The 18546-nt window shown below is 35.3% G+C and overlaps 1 protein-coding gene across 7 annotated transcripts in view; it reads left to right on the top strand.

Moving 5' to 3' along the window:
* The window catches only part of DEUP1 (deuterosome assembly protein 1), a 110729-nt gene that overhangs the window by 56361 nt on the left and 35822 nt on the right, over positions 1 to 18546 (top strand). For 6 of the 7 annotated variants that reach the window (XM_055078694.1, XM_055078695.1, XM_055078697.1 and 3 more), the window contains 3 exons: positions 1610 to 1755; positions 4945 to 5050; positions 9468 to 9665. In XM_055078694.1, the coding sequence (XP_054934669.1) occupies positions 1610 to 1755; positions 4945 to 5050; positions 9468 to 9665 (450 nt within the window). Of the gene's footprint in view, positions 1 to 1609; positions 1756 to 4944; positions 5051 to 9467; positions 9666 to 11373; positions 11461 to 18546 lie in introns of all 7 variants that reach the window. The other variant, XM_028501659.1, reaches the window with a different exon arrangement.

Genomic DNA, 18546 nt, shown 5'->3' with positions numbered 1-18546 from the left:
AAGCATTATTGAACAAATGATTTTTTGAAAATATCAACAGTGGTTTTTTGTTTTGTTTTGTTTTGCGGTACGCGGGCCTCTCTCTGTTGTGGTCTCTCCCATTGAGGAGCACAGGCCCAGCGGCCATGGCTCACGGGCCCAGCCGCTCCGCGGCATGTGGGATCTTCCCGGACCGGGGCACGAACCCGTGTCCCCTGCGTCGGCAGGCGGACTCTCAACCACTGCGCCACCAGGGAAGCCCTCAACAGTGGTTTTTTTACAGCCTTTATTAGCAGTGCCCTCAGAACAACACCCACCCCCCATCTTTACCAATAAGCTATAGGTCTGCTTTCCTTATTTTGCATGAAACAATTATTTTTGCATCTTGAATGTTCTAACTGGACTAGTAGACAAAAGATCTGGATTTTTCCATTCCAGAATCTGCCACTTATGAGCTATGTAACTTTGGACCAAGTCTGGCCCTCAATTTCCTCATCTATAAAAATGGCGATGGATTTGATGACTTGGGTCATCAAATATATTAATATTTAATATTAATTACATTAATAAATATTCATTTCTCTGTGTAATTGAGTGGAGGAGACCTGTTGATATGAAAGGACTCTTTCATTCCTCTCTCCCAGAGAACAGCCAAGTTCTGCTGGAGAAAATCACTCAACAGGTCATGGACACAAACCTCAAATGAGTATCAACACTGCCAGGAGTCCTACTGTGTTGCTCCAAACAACTAACTCTCCCATTCCCGCTGAAGGCCATCTCAAACCTTCTCCACTCTCAAAAATCCCTCCCCTACCCCCACCTCCACCTCTCCTTCCACTGACCTGACATTGCCTTTTTCCTTCACAAGGAAAATGGAAGCCAACAGGTAGCCCCTCTCCTAGCTCCCCATTTCCAAATGCATATACGTGTCTCCCTTCCATCTTCCTTCCTTCTTTCCTACTGCAGGAGCAGAGGGACTCTTGCTTTAGGCAAAATTCTTTCACTTGTGCTTTGGGACCCACCCCACCTACCCTCTCAGGAACCTGACACTGTTAGTATTACCCCTTCTCTCTCCCAACTGAATCCTTCCCAAGAGCTTCTAAACTTGCTCAAGTCCCTGCTATTGGCCAAATAAAACACTGGGCTCACAGGATTGCTGGTATTTCTAGTTACCAGCTAAAGTAGGGCTACTATTGGGCAATAGTGGGACCATAAACCATGGTTTATAATTCACTTTGTTGGCCAGCTTTGAAATTCTTGTCTATTATCTTATAAATTAGGAATTATTTGCATTAATTCAAATTTTATGCATTGATATTTTATTCATACTTTTATGTTTCCCTCTTTCATATAGTATGGCCATATTTGGTTGCTTCTTTGTCTTTATCACTAGACGGTAAGCTCATGAGGACAGATCCTGTGTCTGTATCCTCAGTGCTGAGCATAGAGTAAGAGCTCAGTAAATATTTGTTGAGTAAATGAATGAAATTCTGTAAGACAGAGCCAGCAAAGGATTATATATCAGTTCATTTGAAATTAGGTTGCTTCATAGATGTTAAATATTTTTAAAAGCATTATACATCATGATATCCAAATGTGAGGATTGAAATTTTTTGATGTTTTTATTTAGGCCATGGAAGCAGGACTCTCAGAGGTGAAAAGTGAGTTACAATCACGTGATGATCTCTTGAGAATTATAGAAATGGAACGATTGCAGTTGCACAGAGAATTATTAAAACTAGGAGAGTGCCAAAGTGCTCCAGAAAATAAAAAAAGGTATATTTTTATATTCAGCAGCCTGAGAAAAACTATTCAAAACAACATGTTTGAATATTTTTAAGAGTTTTATATTTGAAACTAGAATTAAAAGTCAGTTTTGGATTAAGATGCTGCTAATTATTAGGTAATATTAGATATTAAAAATATAGTTGGTGATTATCTTCAAAATCAGTATCTTTACTCACCTAGAAAATTATATCATGTTCTGATAGGTGGATATTTATGTGTCATAATGAAGTCAGAGACTTTCTCAGAACTTTATTCTTCAGAATATCATAAAAACAATAGTATAGAGCTGGTATTTAATTATCAATGTTGATAAATAAGATTTATTCCATATTTTTCAAATGTTTTTATTTTGTTGGCCTTAGACCTGTTACTAACTTTTCACTCATAAATGTTGTATTTATTTTGGCCTCCACACTCACCACCGTGTCAGTTCCATTAAGGGTTTTGTTAGAACAGACTTTTTTCTCCTTTTTTAAAATCAGACAGATGTTGTGTACTACATAACCACAAAGGAAATGGGCCTGCAGAGGATTATTAAATGTTTATGTTTGTGAATAGACAGTTTGACTGTTCTAACTATTCACTGATGTTCTAATTCTCATTAGAACTTGAATCCTTCTTACATCTGAAGGCTAATGCCAGACCAATGATAGGATTTTAGAAACTGAACAGCCAAATGGTAAGGGATATTTTATTGAAGGATAATTACATTGTTTTAAAGGCAATAATTATTTCTTCAAAGTTGTGGGACCTGCTAGCATTTCTTTGAGGTCTACACTTAACAACAAATGGCAAATTAAGATCCGTAAAAATGACCTACTGTGCATCTAACCAAGGATGGTAGAATGCCTGTTAGCCAGTTAGCATTATAGAGTGCTCAAATATATGTTATATGTCATCACCACTGATCATTAATAAATCCATTGGAAATAAATTATGTGCAAGGCACTGTCCCAGTGTGGTGAGTTGGTGAGAAATGTCTTCGCGCAAGGAATATATATGCCTAAAAATGTAAGAAATTTCCTACAAGAGCAAACCATTCAACCCATGTCTAGCTCTGGTTTGCGAAGAGCATTGTAGGTATTTTCTCTGGAGCTTTCTCACAAGGCCAATGCTGAATTCTAGACATTGCCAACTGTCCGTCAATACATGATTTAATCTAAAATCTTGCAGTTATTCACATATTTGGCTAATGCAACTCTTCTGGTATGCCTGCTTGCCATCTTCTATTTAAGTTGGTATATATTTTGGGCTCCAAACTACATCTGTCTAATTTGGAGGATATTCTTCAGTTCTAGTATTCTGAGATTTGATGAAAAGATAGATATTTAACTTTTCACAGCTTCCATTGTATTTTAGACTTTGGGCAGAGTCTTCTCAGCCTTCATCTTTCCCACTGAAAGTTTCTAATTCTTTTAGTTTGTTGTCATATGAACATGATTCTATCCTCTTTATTGTTTTGGGTTTTTTTTAAATTTAGACTCTCTTTTGTCTTTACAGCTGTATTAAGGTGAAGCAGCCCAGGATACTGAGCGTAGACACACAATAGCTTTATAATAGTAGCATTATAATGTCTTCATTCATTTTCAGAACCTTTCTCCATAATGCTAAGATTTTGTTAGCTTTTTCTTTTCTTACTTATAGAAACACCTTGGGCTGATATGTTCTGAGAGTTATAAAAATAATTTCTACATTCCCTTCTTACAAGATAAATGATAGTTCCTTTATATCTTTATATTAGCATGATTATTGTTTTCTTCTTTGAACTTGTCCACATTAAAGCTTGATGTTTGTTCCATTCACTCACTGAAGTTTAAAAGATCATTGTGAGGTTTTACCATTCAGTTCAGCATTCCACTCCCTGAATTGCTTAGAAAGAATCAAAAAAATAGGAAATTTCATTTTTCACCTTTTTAAAATCATAGCAAATAAGAGAAATTTAAGATTGATCCTGAAATAATGTTTTAGGAGAATATTGGATAAAATACTCACAATATATTACTGAGTGGGAAACAAAAGGGGACTGAAAAATAATGTGTTCAGTACATTCTAATTGTACGGGAAACATGTATGTTTTTATACACATATGCACAGGCAAAAAAGACAATTAATATACACAAAAATGCTGACAACAGTTTTTCCTAGATGACAATTTATCGCAGTATATACTCTGATAAACTCTGTTTTCTACAGTTAACATGTATATTTGATAATCAGAAAAAAGCAAGCCAGTCCAGACATATGTACCTCAGGGATATCACTATTAATTTATACCTTTTAAAAGAGCCCTTTATTTTCCTTTTTTACATTAGTTATTTCTCTATCATTACTCAGATTTTGTTGTGTTTGAATGTGTGGCTTAAGTTTTTGATTTGTGGAACTTTTTAAAAAGCTCTTTGGAAATCTAAAATTATGCTCACTTATAGGTGGGTACATTCCTCAAAACCCCAGACTCTACCAGGTTAGTCCAGCAATAGTGGAAAGCATGTTTCTTTTCTTGCCTTGTTATCTTTATTTTTCTGTTTTAATGGTTTTTTAATTTTACCAACCTCCCTGATGTGGAAGTGAACATTACCTGTTTCTAGTTCTCCAACCTTCCTATGGAAATGGTACTTTTTATACTAGTTTCTGCCTTTCCTCTCTAGTGTCCATATGTGGTTGCTATTCCATTTTATAAATTGAGCAGCCAAAAAATAGACATATTTGCACTCTCTCTGGGTAGACTGTCAGATTTAATCATTTTGGATCACTTTTACAGAGTAGTAGCTCCCCTCGGACATCTCCTGACATAGTTCCTTTCCACGATGTAGAAGCGGGTCAGGTGTATTTTCTTTTTTAAACTGGCTCCCAAGCTATTTTATTATACCAAACAGTCTTTTCTTCTTATCCAAAAATCTTATCTACATATGCAAATCCAGTATTCAGCCAATTTTTAATGTATAATTGAAATTCCATATTAATAACTAGGCTTTATTTTTTTCACTAAGACTATTTGCACTCAGTTAAATATGCAAATACTTATGGGACCTGAATGTATTAGAACTTGCCATTTCTGTAACTAGAAATGTTTCCAACAGACTAATAATCTATCTCTGCATCCTATGATGGCCTAAATTAACAATATAATCATAACAATTTATCAAGTTAAGCTTAATTTTTACTCATTATAATTTGTAGACTTGAATCATCTTATTCACCATCTATTAAAGAATCAGAAAAACAACGGAAAGAGCTGTTTGCAGTGACCCCAGATCAACCAAATCATGAAAAAGAATTGAACAAGGTATGGCAAATAATGAGCTTTGTTCTTCCAGGCAGATCTGAAGTCTCTGAATACAAAGGGGGAAACAAATCTTCCCTCTCACTCCCTTCTTTTTCCTTCTGTGTTTTCTCCTAAGATAATAATTAGATAAGCTGCTAATTCTGACAGTCTTCTGTGTGATGCTATAAGAAACACAAACCTTAGGTCATCACTCTGCTGCTGGGAGACTGCCCGGGAAACACAGAGGGCCTGTGGCTCTGTGCAAGGTAGCTGACGGCAAGAAGTGCGAGAGCAGAGGCCTGCACTCAACCACACACTAGGTGCACAAGCTTTGGGAAGTTGCCTATGCGAGCTGCTCATGGTCCTTATTTCTAGGATGGGGGTGGGATAATTAGCCCTACCTCATAAGGTTGTGATGAGGATTAAACAAGCTTAAACGACTCTTGCCATGTGCCAGAAGCTGTTCTAAGGGCTTAACAAATCCTAATTCATGTATTCCTCACAACCATCTCATAAGGTAGGTACTAATACTATCCTCTTTTACATTTAAGGAAGCTAAGGCACAGAGAAGGTCAGTAATTTCCACCAATATTATATAACTAGTAAGCGGCAGGGGCCAGATTTGAATCCAGGCAGTCTGGCTCCAGAATTCATACTCTTCCTTTAAGTTAAAATCCATAAAATAATGCAAGTAAAGTGCTTAAAACAGGGCCTACCTAGCTCAGAGGAAGCACCTAATAGATGTTGGCTGCTATTGTTATTGGTTACACCCGCATTTTGTCATTGAGCACCTAACATGTGCCAAGTACTCTGCCAGGAGCTAGGCAGCTACAAAAACTGTCTTCTCTTCTTCCTCTAGTAAAATTCAGTAGTGGCTTTCCCATGAGTTTCTCATGGCTGCTACCCACTTCTCTGGTCTTTCAGTTTAAGTATTACACAGAATATTCAATGCTATATAGTCTAAACAATTGTTAAAAGTAGGAAAATACTGGATGTGGCTTTGAATTATCATCCAGTGCCCAGCAAAGTGCCTGACACACAATGAATGAAAATAAATATTTAGAGAACAAATTAATTAATATTAAGGTTGAAGTTTCCCATAATTGTATAGGGTCATAAATTCAGTTGTTTGTATCAATTAAACAAACATTTATTGAGTATCTAGTAGGACTATTGCTATACTGCTTATTTCTGTAGGAAATATAATAATGTAAAAGACAAATCCCATCTCCTGAAGAATTGACTGTCAGGCAACTATTAAGTGTAGAAAAGGTGTTATGAATTAATGATCATTTTCCTTATATTTTTCACATAATCCCATGAAACTGATTTTACTGATATTTTAAAATATAACTTTAAAAACTGTTCTTGACTGGAGTCCCCAGTGAATACATTATGATAAAAGTTGATTAAATCCTCCTAAATTATAGTTACACCGTTCTTAACCTCATAGATTTAGGTAGAGTAATAAAACTTAGGAGGAATCTACTGATTTTGCACAGTTTTGATGTGGAGGGAGAGACTGCAAGACACAAATCTCTTTACAGACTCTGGGAGACCTCTAGATAATGCATTGCTGTGCAGAAGAGGTAACAAATGAATTGTGTATAAATAGCTATAGTTTCTGGGAAGTGTTTGTAGAGAGCATTTTCATTCTCTTGTAATAAAACCAACAAGAGCCATGTATTATGAATCTTGCAAGTGTTTTATTTATTTCTCTTTTTTCAATATAGAATGATTTTTAGTCACTTATTTTGTGATAAAACTGACATTTTTAATAAAGTCAAAAGTCATTTACAGCTAGGTAAATTAATCTCATTTAAAAAGAAATTTTGCAGTATAGCATGTTTTAATATCTAAATGTTGTGAAAATAATGAAACTAGTTTACTCCTTCTTTGTGATAATATATTCATTTTTTCCCACATTTTAAAAATACCAGTTTAAGAGAACATGTTAAACTACACCATGGGATGCAATCAGCAAAATCCAAATTGGGGCAAATGATAGAACAACCCCATTGTTCATCAAATAAATTGTAAGAGAAAAAATTGGGGAGAGAAGATGGGAGACGAAAGGAGATGTGTAATATTGTCCTGGGGTGAGGGTATTTGTACTTCAGTCTCCTAGTCTACGCTTCTGCTCTTAGGAGCTGGATAACTTAGACCCAGTCAGTTCCTTTCCCTGTGAGTCTTTTTTTCCATTTTTTTAATGATGGAGTTAGACCATGTGATTTCTAAGGTTATGTTCAACTCTGAAATTCTAAAAATTTTAGTAAAAAGAATAGACTCAGATGAGAGATTGATGGTATAAAGCCTGAGGCTGGACCATGGTTGCCTTACTGACCTGAGTACTTTCCATGTTAGGTCATCCCACTCTGGCTTTTTTCCAATGTGGGAACCACGTTCTAGGGCTATGCTCACGGAGGTTACATAGCACAATGGGTAAGGACCTGGAATCAGACTGCCTGTCACCAAGAATGTGACTGTAAACAGTTAATGTATCTTAATTTTCTGATCTGGAATATAGAGATTGTGGTGATTAAATAAGACAATGTATGCAGAGTACTCAGAACACACACACACGTGCGCACAGGCACATGCATGCACAAAGAGAGGCTTCAAAAAGATAGGTGCCAGTCTCAATGTGTGGACCATATTTAGATCTCAATTCAAACAAGCAAACCTGAAAACCATTCATTACACTTCTGATACAATTTTAAATTTGATAGTGCCTGGATATTGTATGATATTGAGGAATTGTTGTTAATATTTTTAAGACATTATAATGGTATTCTGGTTATGTTAGAAAAGAGAGAGAGCACACCACTATTCTTTTAGAGATATATCCTGAAATGTTTAAAGATGAAATGAAAAATAAGTTTTTGAAGTAAGTTCCAAAGGGTAAATTCATATAAATCTCTTTGTGAATGGCCCCTATTTAACTCTCCAGCCTTACTTCTCACAACGCGCCAAGTCCCAGCCACTCCAAACTCCTTTTGGTTCACTGAGTGTGCCTTCTCCCTCTGACCCCGCTCCTTCACTGCCTTCGTTGCTGGGAGCTCACCTCCATCTCTCTCTTCCATCTGGCTTCCATTCATCCTTCAGTATTCAGTGCGATGTCCCTTCCTCTGGGAGTCCTATCCTGGCATCCCCAGGCTGGAGTAAGCACTACTCCACTACATACTGCTGATATCAGTTGCTACACTGTGTTCTAACTGTTTATTTTCCTGTTTCCCCCGATGGACTGTGATTTTTTTTGAGACCGGTGATTACATACTTTATCTCTGAACCTCAAGAATTAGAGAGAGTGAAAGATTTCTAGAAAGACGGGAGGAGGCTGGACTAAGACAGTGGTAGTAGGAATGGAAAGCAGAGGTGAGATTTAAGAGAGGTTGAAATAGAGGGACAGAATTTGCTACCTGACTTGATTTGGGAGGATGAGGGAGGGGAGGAGTCCAAGGTGATCCAGAGGTTTCTACCGTGGAAGGTTTAGCTAAAGTTAACAATATGAGACTCCACCGGCTTAAGAAAAATAGGTGATGCTTTTTGATGGACACCTTAAGTTTGAAGTTTATTGTAACATGATTCTAAAAAACATAGTGTTCAGTCACAAATAGTACAGCATGATTTAGTCCAAAAAAGCGCTGAATTTAGATCCAACAGTCCTAAGTTCTAGACCTAGCTCTGCCAGTTAATAGCCTTATGAATTTGAGCAAGTCACTTAACCTCTCTAAGCCAATTTTTTTCTCCCTAAAAAATGGTTCATCAGCCTCTGGGTTGTGGGTCCAGTGCTCTTCCCTGGCACCAAATCCGGAGTGGTGGTTTAATGGGTATGAAGTAAGTTACACAAGATGAATGAGTTCCACAGTCTGCTGCACAACACAGTGCAACAGTAAACAATAAGGTATTTTGCACTTAAAAATTTGTTAAGAAGGTAAAGCTTGAGTTAAGTATTCTTACCACACAAAATTAAAACAACAAAGGGACACAAAGAAACTTTTAGAGGTAACTGTAATGTTTATTTTCTTGATTATGGTGATAGTAACACAAGTGTATGTCCAAACTCACCAAATTGTATCCATGAACTATGTGCAGTTTTTTGTATAGCAGTTATTCCTCAATGAAGCTGGGGGGAAAGTGCTTGATAATACTTTCCCCACCTTCCTATCAAAGTCGTCATTAAAGTGGTATCAGTAGTTGGTGACGACTTACATACAATAGAAAACAGAAGTGAAAAAAAAATTTTGAAATTGGAAGGAAAAAGTAAATGAATCATTATTGTAAGTATCTTTTGCATTTAGCATTGATCAGAGAAGGAGGGTAAAGTGAGGTCTGGCAAAGTTTTAAGATAGGATGGGAAGACCGAACATGGCCAATAAAACCTTTCAGCTGCTGTATAAAGGATTTGTTACTATTTTCTGGAAAATGTCTGCTGCAGATAAGAAGCCAACTCTATCAGGAGGAAGAGTACCATAGCTCTGAGCAGGAAAGAATGAGGAATGAAATCTCTGACCTAACAGAGGAGCTTCATCAGAAGGAGATCACTATAGCAACTATCATGAAGAAAGCTGCCTTTCTGGAAAGACAATTAAAAATGGAGTTAGAAATAAAAGAGAAAATGTTAGCGAAACAACAGGTATGCAAGCGGCAGGAAGAGCCTGTTCAGGTCACTCTTGCTCAGTGCAAATAGTCGCCTTCCTTATTGATTAATAAAGGCATTGTATTTCTTGTATTGTTTCTGAGACTAACAGCATAGAAATGCTTTGTGGAGTCACATAAAACCTTGGTGAGATAATGCAAAGTGTCATCAAACAAGAACCAGGGAAACAAGTGACAGCACAAGAAAATTTCTTTAAATCTCATGCTAACATTTTCTAATGACCCATATTCTGATCACCTCCCACAGCATGCTCTGGTCAAAGATTTCTTCCTGAATTTGTTTTCCACAGTTCTCTTCTATTAACATTTGTATCTTAAAAAAAGCTTCTACTCCAGCTTTTCTTGGACACTTCCCACTCCCATTTCATACCTTTATTTTCGAGTTTTAAAAAATGGATATGAAACACAAAGATTAGTTCATATTTACTGAACATTCACTCAATTCATAGCGTGGTTCATGGGGAAAAACAGCCATTATAACATTCTACTGTTAAAATACTGCAAGTGACTTCTAAGTCTTCTCTCCCTCCCTCCCCTCCTATTCATTTTGAAATTCCCTCAGTCCCATACTCATCATCAAATTGGTGGCCTGCTACTGAAAGTATAGGGTTTCTCTGTGTTTTTACCCCAAATATAGAGGGGTTTTAAAATTTTATTTTATTTATTTTTTTTATGCAGCAAGTTCTTATTAGTTATCTATTTTATACATATCAGTGTATATATGTCAATCCCAATCTCCCAATTCATCTCACCACCAAATAGTTTTTGAGAGCACCGTTCAATAATTTTCTAGGCATATGAGGGTTACTTCATAAATAACAGGGCTATTTCAATCCTGAGTATCGAAAAACAAGGAAAGATTCTGCCTTTGCCCAATTATAAGCTTTAAACTGTGATTAATTTGTATAATATACAGGAAAACAGCATAGATAGGACAATAGCATTGGTTGCACCTGTAAAGGAAATGATATTTTTACAGGTGTTAACAGTGATCTGGGTAGTTGGATCATGAATGATTTTTATTTTCACCTTTAGATTCTATATTTTTAGATTTTTGTCAAGGAGAATATATTTTGTAATTTACAAAAGTAAACCTTTTTAAGGGAAGTGTTTTATATGGAAATGAGCCCTAGATAAATAAAAGGGCAAATGCTATGTCTAAGTGCTCTTAAGTAGAAGAAATTAGGGAAAAAAATAAATTAGGAGACAAAATGAAGTTGTCACAAAAATGAAGGAAATTTGGCAGAAGTATCAAGAAGAACAAAATTAAACATGAAATCATATTTGCATATTGTAAAAATTAATCAGGTCATGAACAAATTTAACGGACACTATTATTCAAGCATGTTTTTAAAACTGTGATTTTTCTGATGGTAATTTGCATACCATAGAAAAATAGAAGTGAGAAATGGAATTTTGGAATAGAAAAGAAAAATATAATGAATCATTATTGTAAGTATCTATTTTTAATTTAGCACCAATCAGAAAAGGAGGGTAAAATGGGGCCTGCTAAAGATCCGAAAACTGAATGAGAATACCCGATTTATGATGATCCTGCCTAAGAAGTGTTTCCCTTCACTACACTTCGAAAATATTTACATTAACAAAATAAAATTAATTTTCATAGAATTGTGAACTTTTATTATGAATTTTACATTCACTTTTAACTACTAATCTCCTTTCAGGTCTCAGATATGAGATATAAAGCTGTCAGGACTGAAAACACACACCTGAAAGGCATGATGGGAGATTTAGACCCTGGACGGTACCTGGTAATATACTGAAATCATTCAGTAACTTGAACAGAGAGATTACTTAGTTGGTCAGGATTTACCCAGACATTCTTTACTGAACGTTTCCCACATGTCAGGCATGCAGGAGATGGGGTGGCAAATTATCTTGCACTTAGATTGAATTTACTTTTATCCTCAGGCTAGAACATGTGAATTTCTAGTTTTCTCCCTTGTTCTTTTCTTGCATTGGGCTCAATTCTGATCATTTCCTCAAACACACTACTTCCTTGCTTTTGCTCTTGCTGTTGCCTCTGGAATCCTACATCCTACATGGCCTGACTCATGTGTCGACTTTCCCCTTGATGAAGCTGCTCCTGAAACTCCAGTCAGAATAAATCGTTCCATCTACACTTGGTTTGTATTTTGGTCCGACTTGTTTCATAGCTTATCACTTCCCCACTGGATGGTGAACAAAGACTGCCTCACTAATGTGTGTATCACCAGTACCTCCCAGCGTCAGGAGTATAGACAGTGTTCAGTGAATGCTGGTTGAATAAAAAGAAGGATGGATCAGTGAATGATTGAGGACTGACCATGTGGTTTCAACCAGTGTCTTTACAGGTTTACACAAGGCAACTTAAACAGGTTCTGTACCTTTCATTTCAAATGTTTAATATAACAGTTGAGGGTTGGTTTTTTACATGTAAAACAGGAGAACTTTTATTTATTGAACTAATGAAATACCATTGTTACTTGTCTACCATTTATTTGCTCTGAGTGAAAATTCTGAGATAAAATAATTTTCTGCCATGCAGGGAATGGAGGGAATCGAGTACGGCAGTTGCTTAACCTGGCCTCACATTCCTCAGCTGTAAAGTGAGGAAGTTGGATCAGGCATTTTCCATGGTCCTTTCTTAAGCCAGGATACTGTATTTCTTTTTTTGTCAGTATTTTATTTTTGCTTTTTAAATTGAAGTATAGTTGATTTACAATATTATATAAGTTACAGGTATACTACATAGTGACTCACAAGTTTAAAGGTTATACACTATTTATAGTTATTATAAAATATTGGCTATATTCCCTGTGTTGTACAATATATCCTCATAGTTTATTTTATACATAATAGTTTGTACCTCTTAATCCCCTACCCCTATCTCTATATCTGTGAATCTCTTTCTTTTTTGTTATGTTCACCAGTTTGTTGTATTTTTTAGATTATACATATAAGTGATATCATACAGTATTTGTCTTTCTCTGACTTATTTCACTTAGCATAATACCCTCCAAGTCCATCCATGTTGTTTCACGTGGCAAAATTTCATTCTTTTTTATGGCTGAGTAATATTCCATTTTGTGTGTGTGTGTGTGTGTGTGTGTGTGTGTGTGTGTGTGTGTGTGCCACGTCATCTTTATCCATTCTTCTGTTGTTGGACACTTAGGTTGCTTCTGTATCTTGGCAATTGTAAATAATGCTGCTGTGAACATTGGGGTGCATATATCTTTTTGAATCAGTGTTTTTTGTTTTTCTCAGATACATACCTGTGAACGAAATTGCTGGGTCATATGGTATTTCTATTTTTAGTTTTCTGAAAAACCTCCATACTGTTTTCCACAGTGGCTGCACCAATTTACATTCCCATCAACAGTGTATGACAGTTCCCTTTTCTCCACATTCTCACCAACATTTGTTATTTGTGTTCTTTTTGATGATAGCCATTCCGACAGGTGTGAGGTGATATCTCATTGTGGTTTTAATTTGCATTTCTCTGATGCTTAAGAATGTTGAGCATTTTTTCATGTGCCTGTTGGCCATCTGAATGTCCTCATTGGAAAAATGTCTATTCAGTTCTTCTGCCTATTTTTTAACCGGGTTTTTGTTTTTTTGATGTTGAGTGTATGAGCTGTTTTTGATATTAACCCTTATTGATCATATCATTTGCAAATATTTTCTCCCATTCAGTAGGTTGTCTTCTCATTTTGTTGATGGTTTACTGTGTTATGCAAAAGCTTTTAAGTTTAATTAGGTCTCATTTGTTTATTTTTGCTTTTATTTCCTTTGCTTTAGGAGACAGATCCAAAACAATATGGCTACACTTTATTGTCAAAGAGTGTTCTGTCTATGATGATACTATATTTCTGTGATAGTATGTCCTTGTTCTCTTAATAGTCTGTATTCTAGCATCAAAGAATAGAAGCATTCTGCGTTCTTCTTTGGGCCTTGTTATGGATCCTGTGATTGGAGTATAGATGGATAAAAAGTAAAGTATGTGTGATTTCCCTGTCTGTTACAGAAAATCTGTGTAACACAAGGACTTTTTTTTCTAAACTGGACACACGAAAACGTTATTTAGGATCCTGCCCTCATCTATGTCTTTTTCTCTCTCAAAAAATGGTTTTTATGTTATTTTTTTACATTTCAATCTGGATGTTTTTAGTTGTGTATTCTGCTTCGTCACAGCCCCCACTAAGCCTGCTTCACTCTGGCTCCTGTAGGCATTTGGCTTTGTTCATTTATTGTTTTTCATTTTATCAAGAAATAAAACATGTGAAGATGTGTAAAGAAGAAGCTAATTATCTCTGCTCCTATCCCCAATCCCAGTTTGGACTTCAGAGATATTCGGTGCTAACCAGCTAGTGTGTAGCATTCTATAACTTTTTCCTTGCTTGTGTACACACTTAGGAGGGATGAGCTGAGTGTTCTTTTACAGAAATACATGTGTAATATATACATTATTCTAAACTGCCTTTTGACTACGTATCACGGACATCTCTACAAGTCAGTAGAGAAACATCTTTTTATTTTTCTTAATTTCTTAGAAAAAATAAATGTATATATACTCATATAAGGTATATACAAATTTTAATGAATTGAAGTGTAACTTACATACTAGTGATTTTAGTGCAGTCTCTCTTTTTCTCTTGCTTCTCCCCTTCCCCTTTCCTCCATTTCTCTAGCCACCTCATAACCCATCCACCAGATAACACGTTAACTATTCAGTTTGTATCATTTTGTGTTTTTTCATATATGTTTGTGTGTAGGTGTAGTCACATACCTATTTAGGTGTTTTAATTTTCTTTTTTAAATGGATTAGATTTTACACACTTCTCTGTGTCTTGTATCCTTTGCAGATCCTATGTCAACAAGTTTAGGTCTTATTTGATTGTATAGAGTATCTTAATAATATCCCATGATGTGAATGTATCAAAAGTTATTCAGCTATTTTTTCAGAATTATGGTTGACCCTTGAATAACGCAGGGGTCAGGGGTGCCGACTCGATGCAGTCAAAAGTCTGTACATAACTTTACAGTCAGCCCTCCTCCATATCTGAGGATTCAACCAACCGTGGGTTGTGTAGTACTGTGGTACGTATTTAGTGAAAAAAATCCATGTATAAGTGGGCCCGCACAGTTCAAACCCCTGTTGTTCAACGGTCAACTGTAATTCATTCATAATTAATAACTCTGTTTCTAGATTTTTACACAGATACACAATACTGTCGAAAACATCCTTGTACATACATCTTGGAATAGGTTTCTGAGAATGGAATTGCCGATTCAAAGAATATGTTTTAATTTTAAAATATTTGTTGTCGAATCATATTTCTGCCGTCTCTGTATGAGAGTACCCTTTTCTTTCATCCTTAGTGGCAATAATAGGTGTTATTGCTCTTTTATTTTTTTGTCTGTCTGATGGGTGTAAAGTGATTTCTCAATAGTAGTGTAATTTGCATTTGCCTGACTACAGTGAGCATATTTTTGCATATTTATTGACAATGTACTATAAATTAGTTACAGTCTTTGCTCCTTTTTCTCGAGAAAAGCTCAAACTCATTTTCTTTGGGCAATCTTTTTCTTGTCAGTTTATAAAAGCATTTTTCTAAATTTGTTGTTTCTAATTTTATTTATTATATCTTTTTATCATACAAAAAATTTTAAACTTTTATTTGTCAAACATGTACATCCTTTTGTTTGTAACATCTGAATTTCCTTCCTTGTGTAACATGGTTCTTCCAACTTCTAGACAATACATATAGTTTATTCAAAGATTTTTATATTTTTCATCTGAGTCTTTAATCCATTTGAATTACACTTTTGCGTGTGATATAAAACAGGAATTCAATTTAAATTTTCATATAAATATTAAGCTCAATTAATCCAGTTTCTCCTGATAATTTCCTGTTGGATTCTATTTGGAATTGAATTAAGTTTATATATTATCTTTGAAAGAATTGGCATTTTTATAATAGTAAAATTTGCTATCCAAGAATATGGCGTGGCTTTCCATTTCTTCATCTCTTATTTTATGCTCTTCAATAAGACCTTACAATTATCTTTGTATAAATTCTGTGCCTTTCTTTTAAAATTTATTCTCAAGCATTTTATAATCTTGTCACTATTGTAAGTGGAATATTTTCCTTTTTCCATATCTAAAAACTTACTGCTAATATAGAAAAAAAAGCCAAATTATCTTTTAATTCTAGTAGGCATTTTACTGGAGGTTCTTAAGTTTTTTGAGATATGCAGTTGTCTCAACAAAAATAGTTGTATTTCTTCTTTTCTCCTGTTCATATCAGTAATTTTTGTCATATTGAACTTGCTAGCACTTCCAAGAGAATTTTAAATAATAATAGTGATTGTTGACACATTTGTCTAATTTATGATTTTAGATGAAATTGTTTCAGAGTTTTACTGTTTAGGATAATATTTGTTCTTGACTTATGGTCTTTATTTTGTCTTTCTATTCCTAATTAGAGTTTTTAAGATTTGCTGCCAGTTTTATCAAATGCCTTTTCAGCATATGTGACATCATATAGTTTTTGTCCATTAATTTGTTGGTGTGTGATAGACTATGATTGCCGTATTTGCTGATATTGATCCACCTTTGAATTCCTGGAATAAACCTTCTTGGTCATTGTTTTCATTTTCTAGTGCTGTCATAACAAAGTACCACAAACTGGGTGGCTTAAAACAATAGAAACCGTTGTATAGTTCTGGAAGCTAGAAGTCTAAAATCAAGGTATCAACAGGGCCATGCTCCCTCTGAAACCTGTGTGGGAGGATTCGTCCTTGCCTGTTTATAGCCTCTAGTGATTTGCCAACAATCTTTGGCAATCCTTGGATTGTAGAGGCATCACTCCAATGCTTTGTCTTCACATGGCCATCTTCTTTCTGTTTCTTCATATCATCTTCCCTCTATGCATGTCTTTCCCTGTGTCCACATTTCCCTTTTTTATAGAATACCTGTCATATTGGATTAGGGTCCACCCTAATGACCTCATTTTTTATTTGATTACCTCAGTAAAGATCCTGTTTACAAGTAAAGTCCCATTCTAAGGCATTAATAATGATTAGGACTTCAACATATAATAGTCATACTCTAACAGTTTTGATATATTTCTGGATTCTATATGGTAATATTTTATTTAGAAATTAAGATTTGTGTGTATAAATGAGATTTGTGTATAGTTCTCTTTTTTCTGTTATACAGTTATGCTGGCTTTATAACATAAATTGAGGACTTTCCATATTTATGAGCAGTCTAGCATGGTTTAAATAATATTGGAATTACAGTTCTTTAAAGGTTAGAAGGAGGCTTAGCTATGAAACTGTCTGGATGTTGAACCAGTGAAGATAAACCATAATGGAAAAGAATATAAAAAAGAATGTATATATATATGTAACTGAAGTTTCAGCGAAGTAGATTTTCAATTACCTTTCTTTTCTCTTTCAGGGTACCTGGTCTCTTCAAATTTCACTTCTTCTTAGGTTGTTTGTGGTCATTTTTATTTTTCTAGGAAATCTTTACCCATTCCAGTATGTTTCCTTGTTACCAAAGGGAGTAATATCCTAAAGTTCTTTGCATCTCTTCCATATTCTGTATTTGTTTCCTTTCTTAATTCTAAGTTTGTATAGTTTAGCTCTCTCTCTTTTTTAAGTCTGGCACACAGAATCATTGCTTATTTTATTAGTATTAAAAGTATTGACTTTGGATTTGTTATTATTTATTCTTCCTAATTTCATTATTACTGTCTTTTATTAATTTCCTCTTCCTGATTTGTTTTGTTGTACTTTGTCTAATATCTTAGGATAAATACTGAATTTCTTAATTTTATATCTTTTTCTTTAATTGTAAGGGTTTTTAAAGCTATATGTGATCCTCTGGTTATAGCTTTTGCTGCATCCCATCAATTTTGCTGTGAAATGTTTTCCTATATGTTTCTCTTCAAATGCACTCTGCCAGTCATAGAGTGGGCTTGGTCTCTGAGAACAGGACGATGAGGCACACCCAAGAGGGCTAATATAACACAGCCAAGCCCCTCTTAGGTTACGTGGCCCTGCTTGCTCTGAGGGAGGGAAGGAGTCTTCACCAGCTTTCCCTGACAGGAGCCTCACTCACTTGGCTCAGGAGCAAAAGGTTAGAAATAAACATGGTACAGGGGAGATGCAGCAAGATGCAAACTTCCAAGTCTCCCTCACTCCTCAAAACAAGAATATTAGAAAGTATATATCCCACAGAGAAGTTAGCACTCAAGTTTTAATGAAGTTAGTCAGTTTCACATTGGTTTCTTAAAGCTTTCTTTCTTCCCCCCTAGCTTTATTAAGGTATAATGGACAAGTAAAATTGTATATATTTAAAGTATACAATGTGATGATTTGATGTATATATACATTGTGAAATGATTACCACAAATTATTTAACACATCCATCACTCACATAGTTACCATTTGTTTTTGTGTGTGTGTGTGTGTGTGTGTGTGGTAAGAACACTTAAGATCTACTCTCTTTGCTAATTCTCAGTGTACAATACAGTATTATCAACTATAGTCATTATGCTGTACATTAGATCTCCTGAATTTTTTCACCTTATAAATGAAAGTTTGTATTCTTTGATTCAACATCTGCTCATTCCACCCCCCCAACCCCCAACCCAGATAGCCCCTGGCAACCACCATTCTACTCTCTGCTTCTATCAGTTTGACTTTTTAAAGAAATTCCACATATAAGTGCAATCATACAGCATTTGTTTTTCTATGTCTGGATTATGTCACTTAGCATAATGTCCTCCAGGTTCACCCATGTTGTCACAAATGGCAGGATTTCCTTCTTTTTATGGCTGAAT

Source organism: Physeter macrocephalus, chromosome 16 (assembly GCF_002837175.3).
Source record: "Physeter macrocephalus isolate SW-GA chromosome 16, ASM283717v5, whole genome shotgun sequence".
NCBI classification, from domain to species: Eukaryota; Metazoa; Chordata; class Mammalia; order Artiodactyla; family Physeteridae; genus Physeter; species Physeter macrocephalus.
Note: the sequence above shows the minus strand (reverse complement) of the source record. Positions and strands in the feature narration are given on the sequence as shown.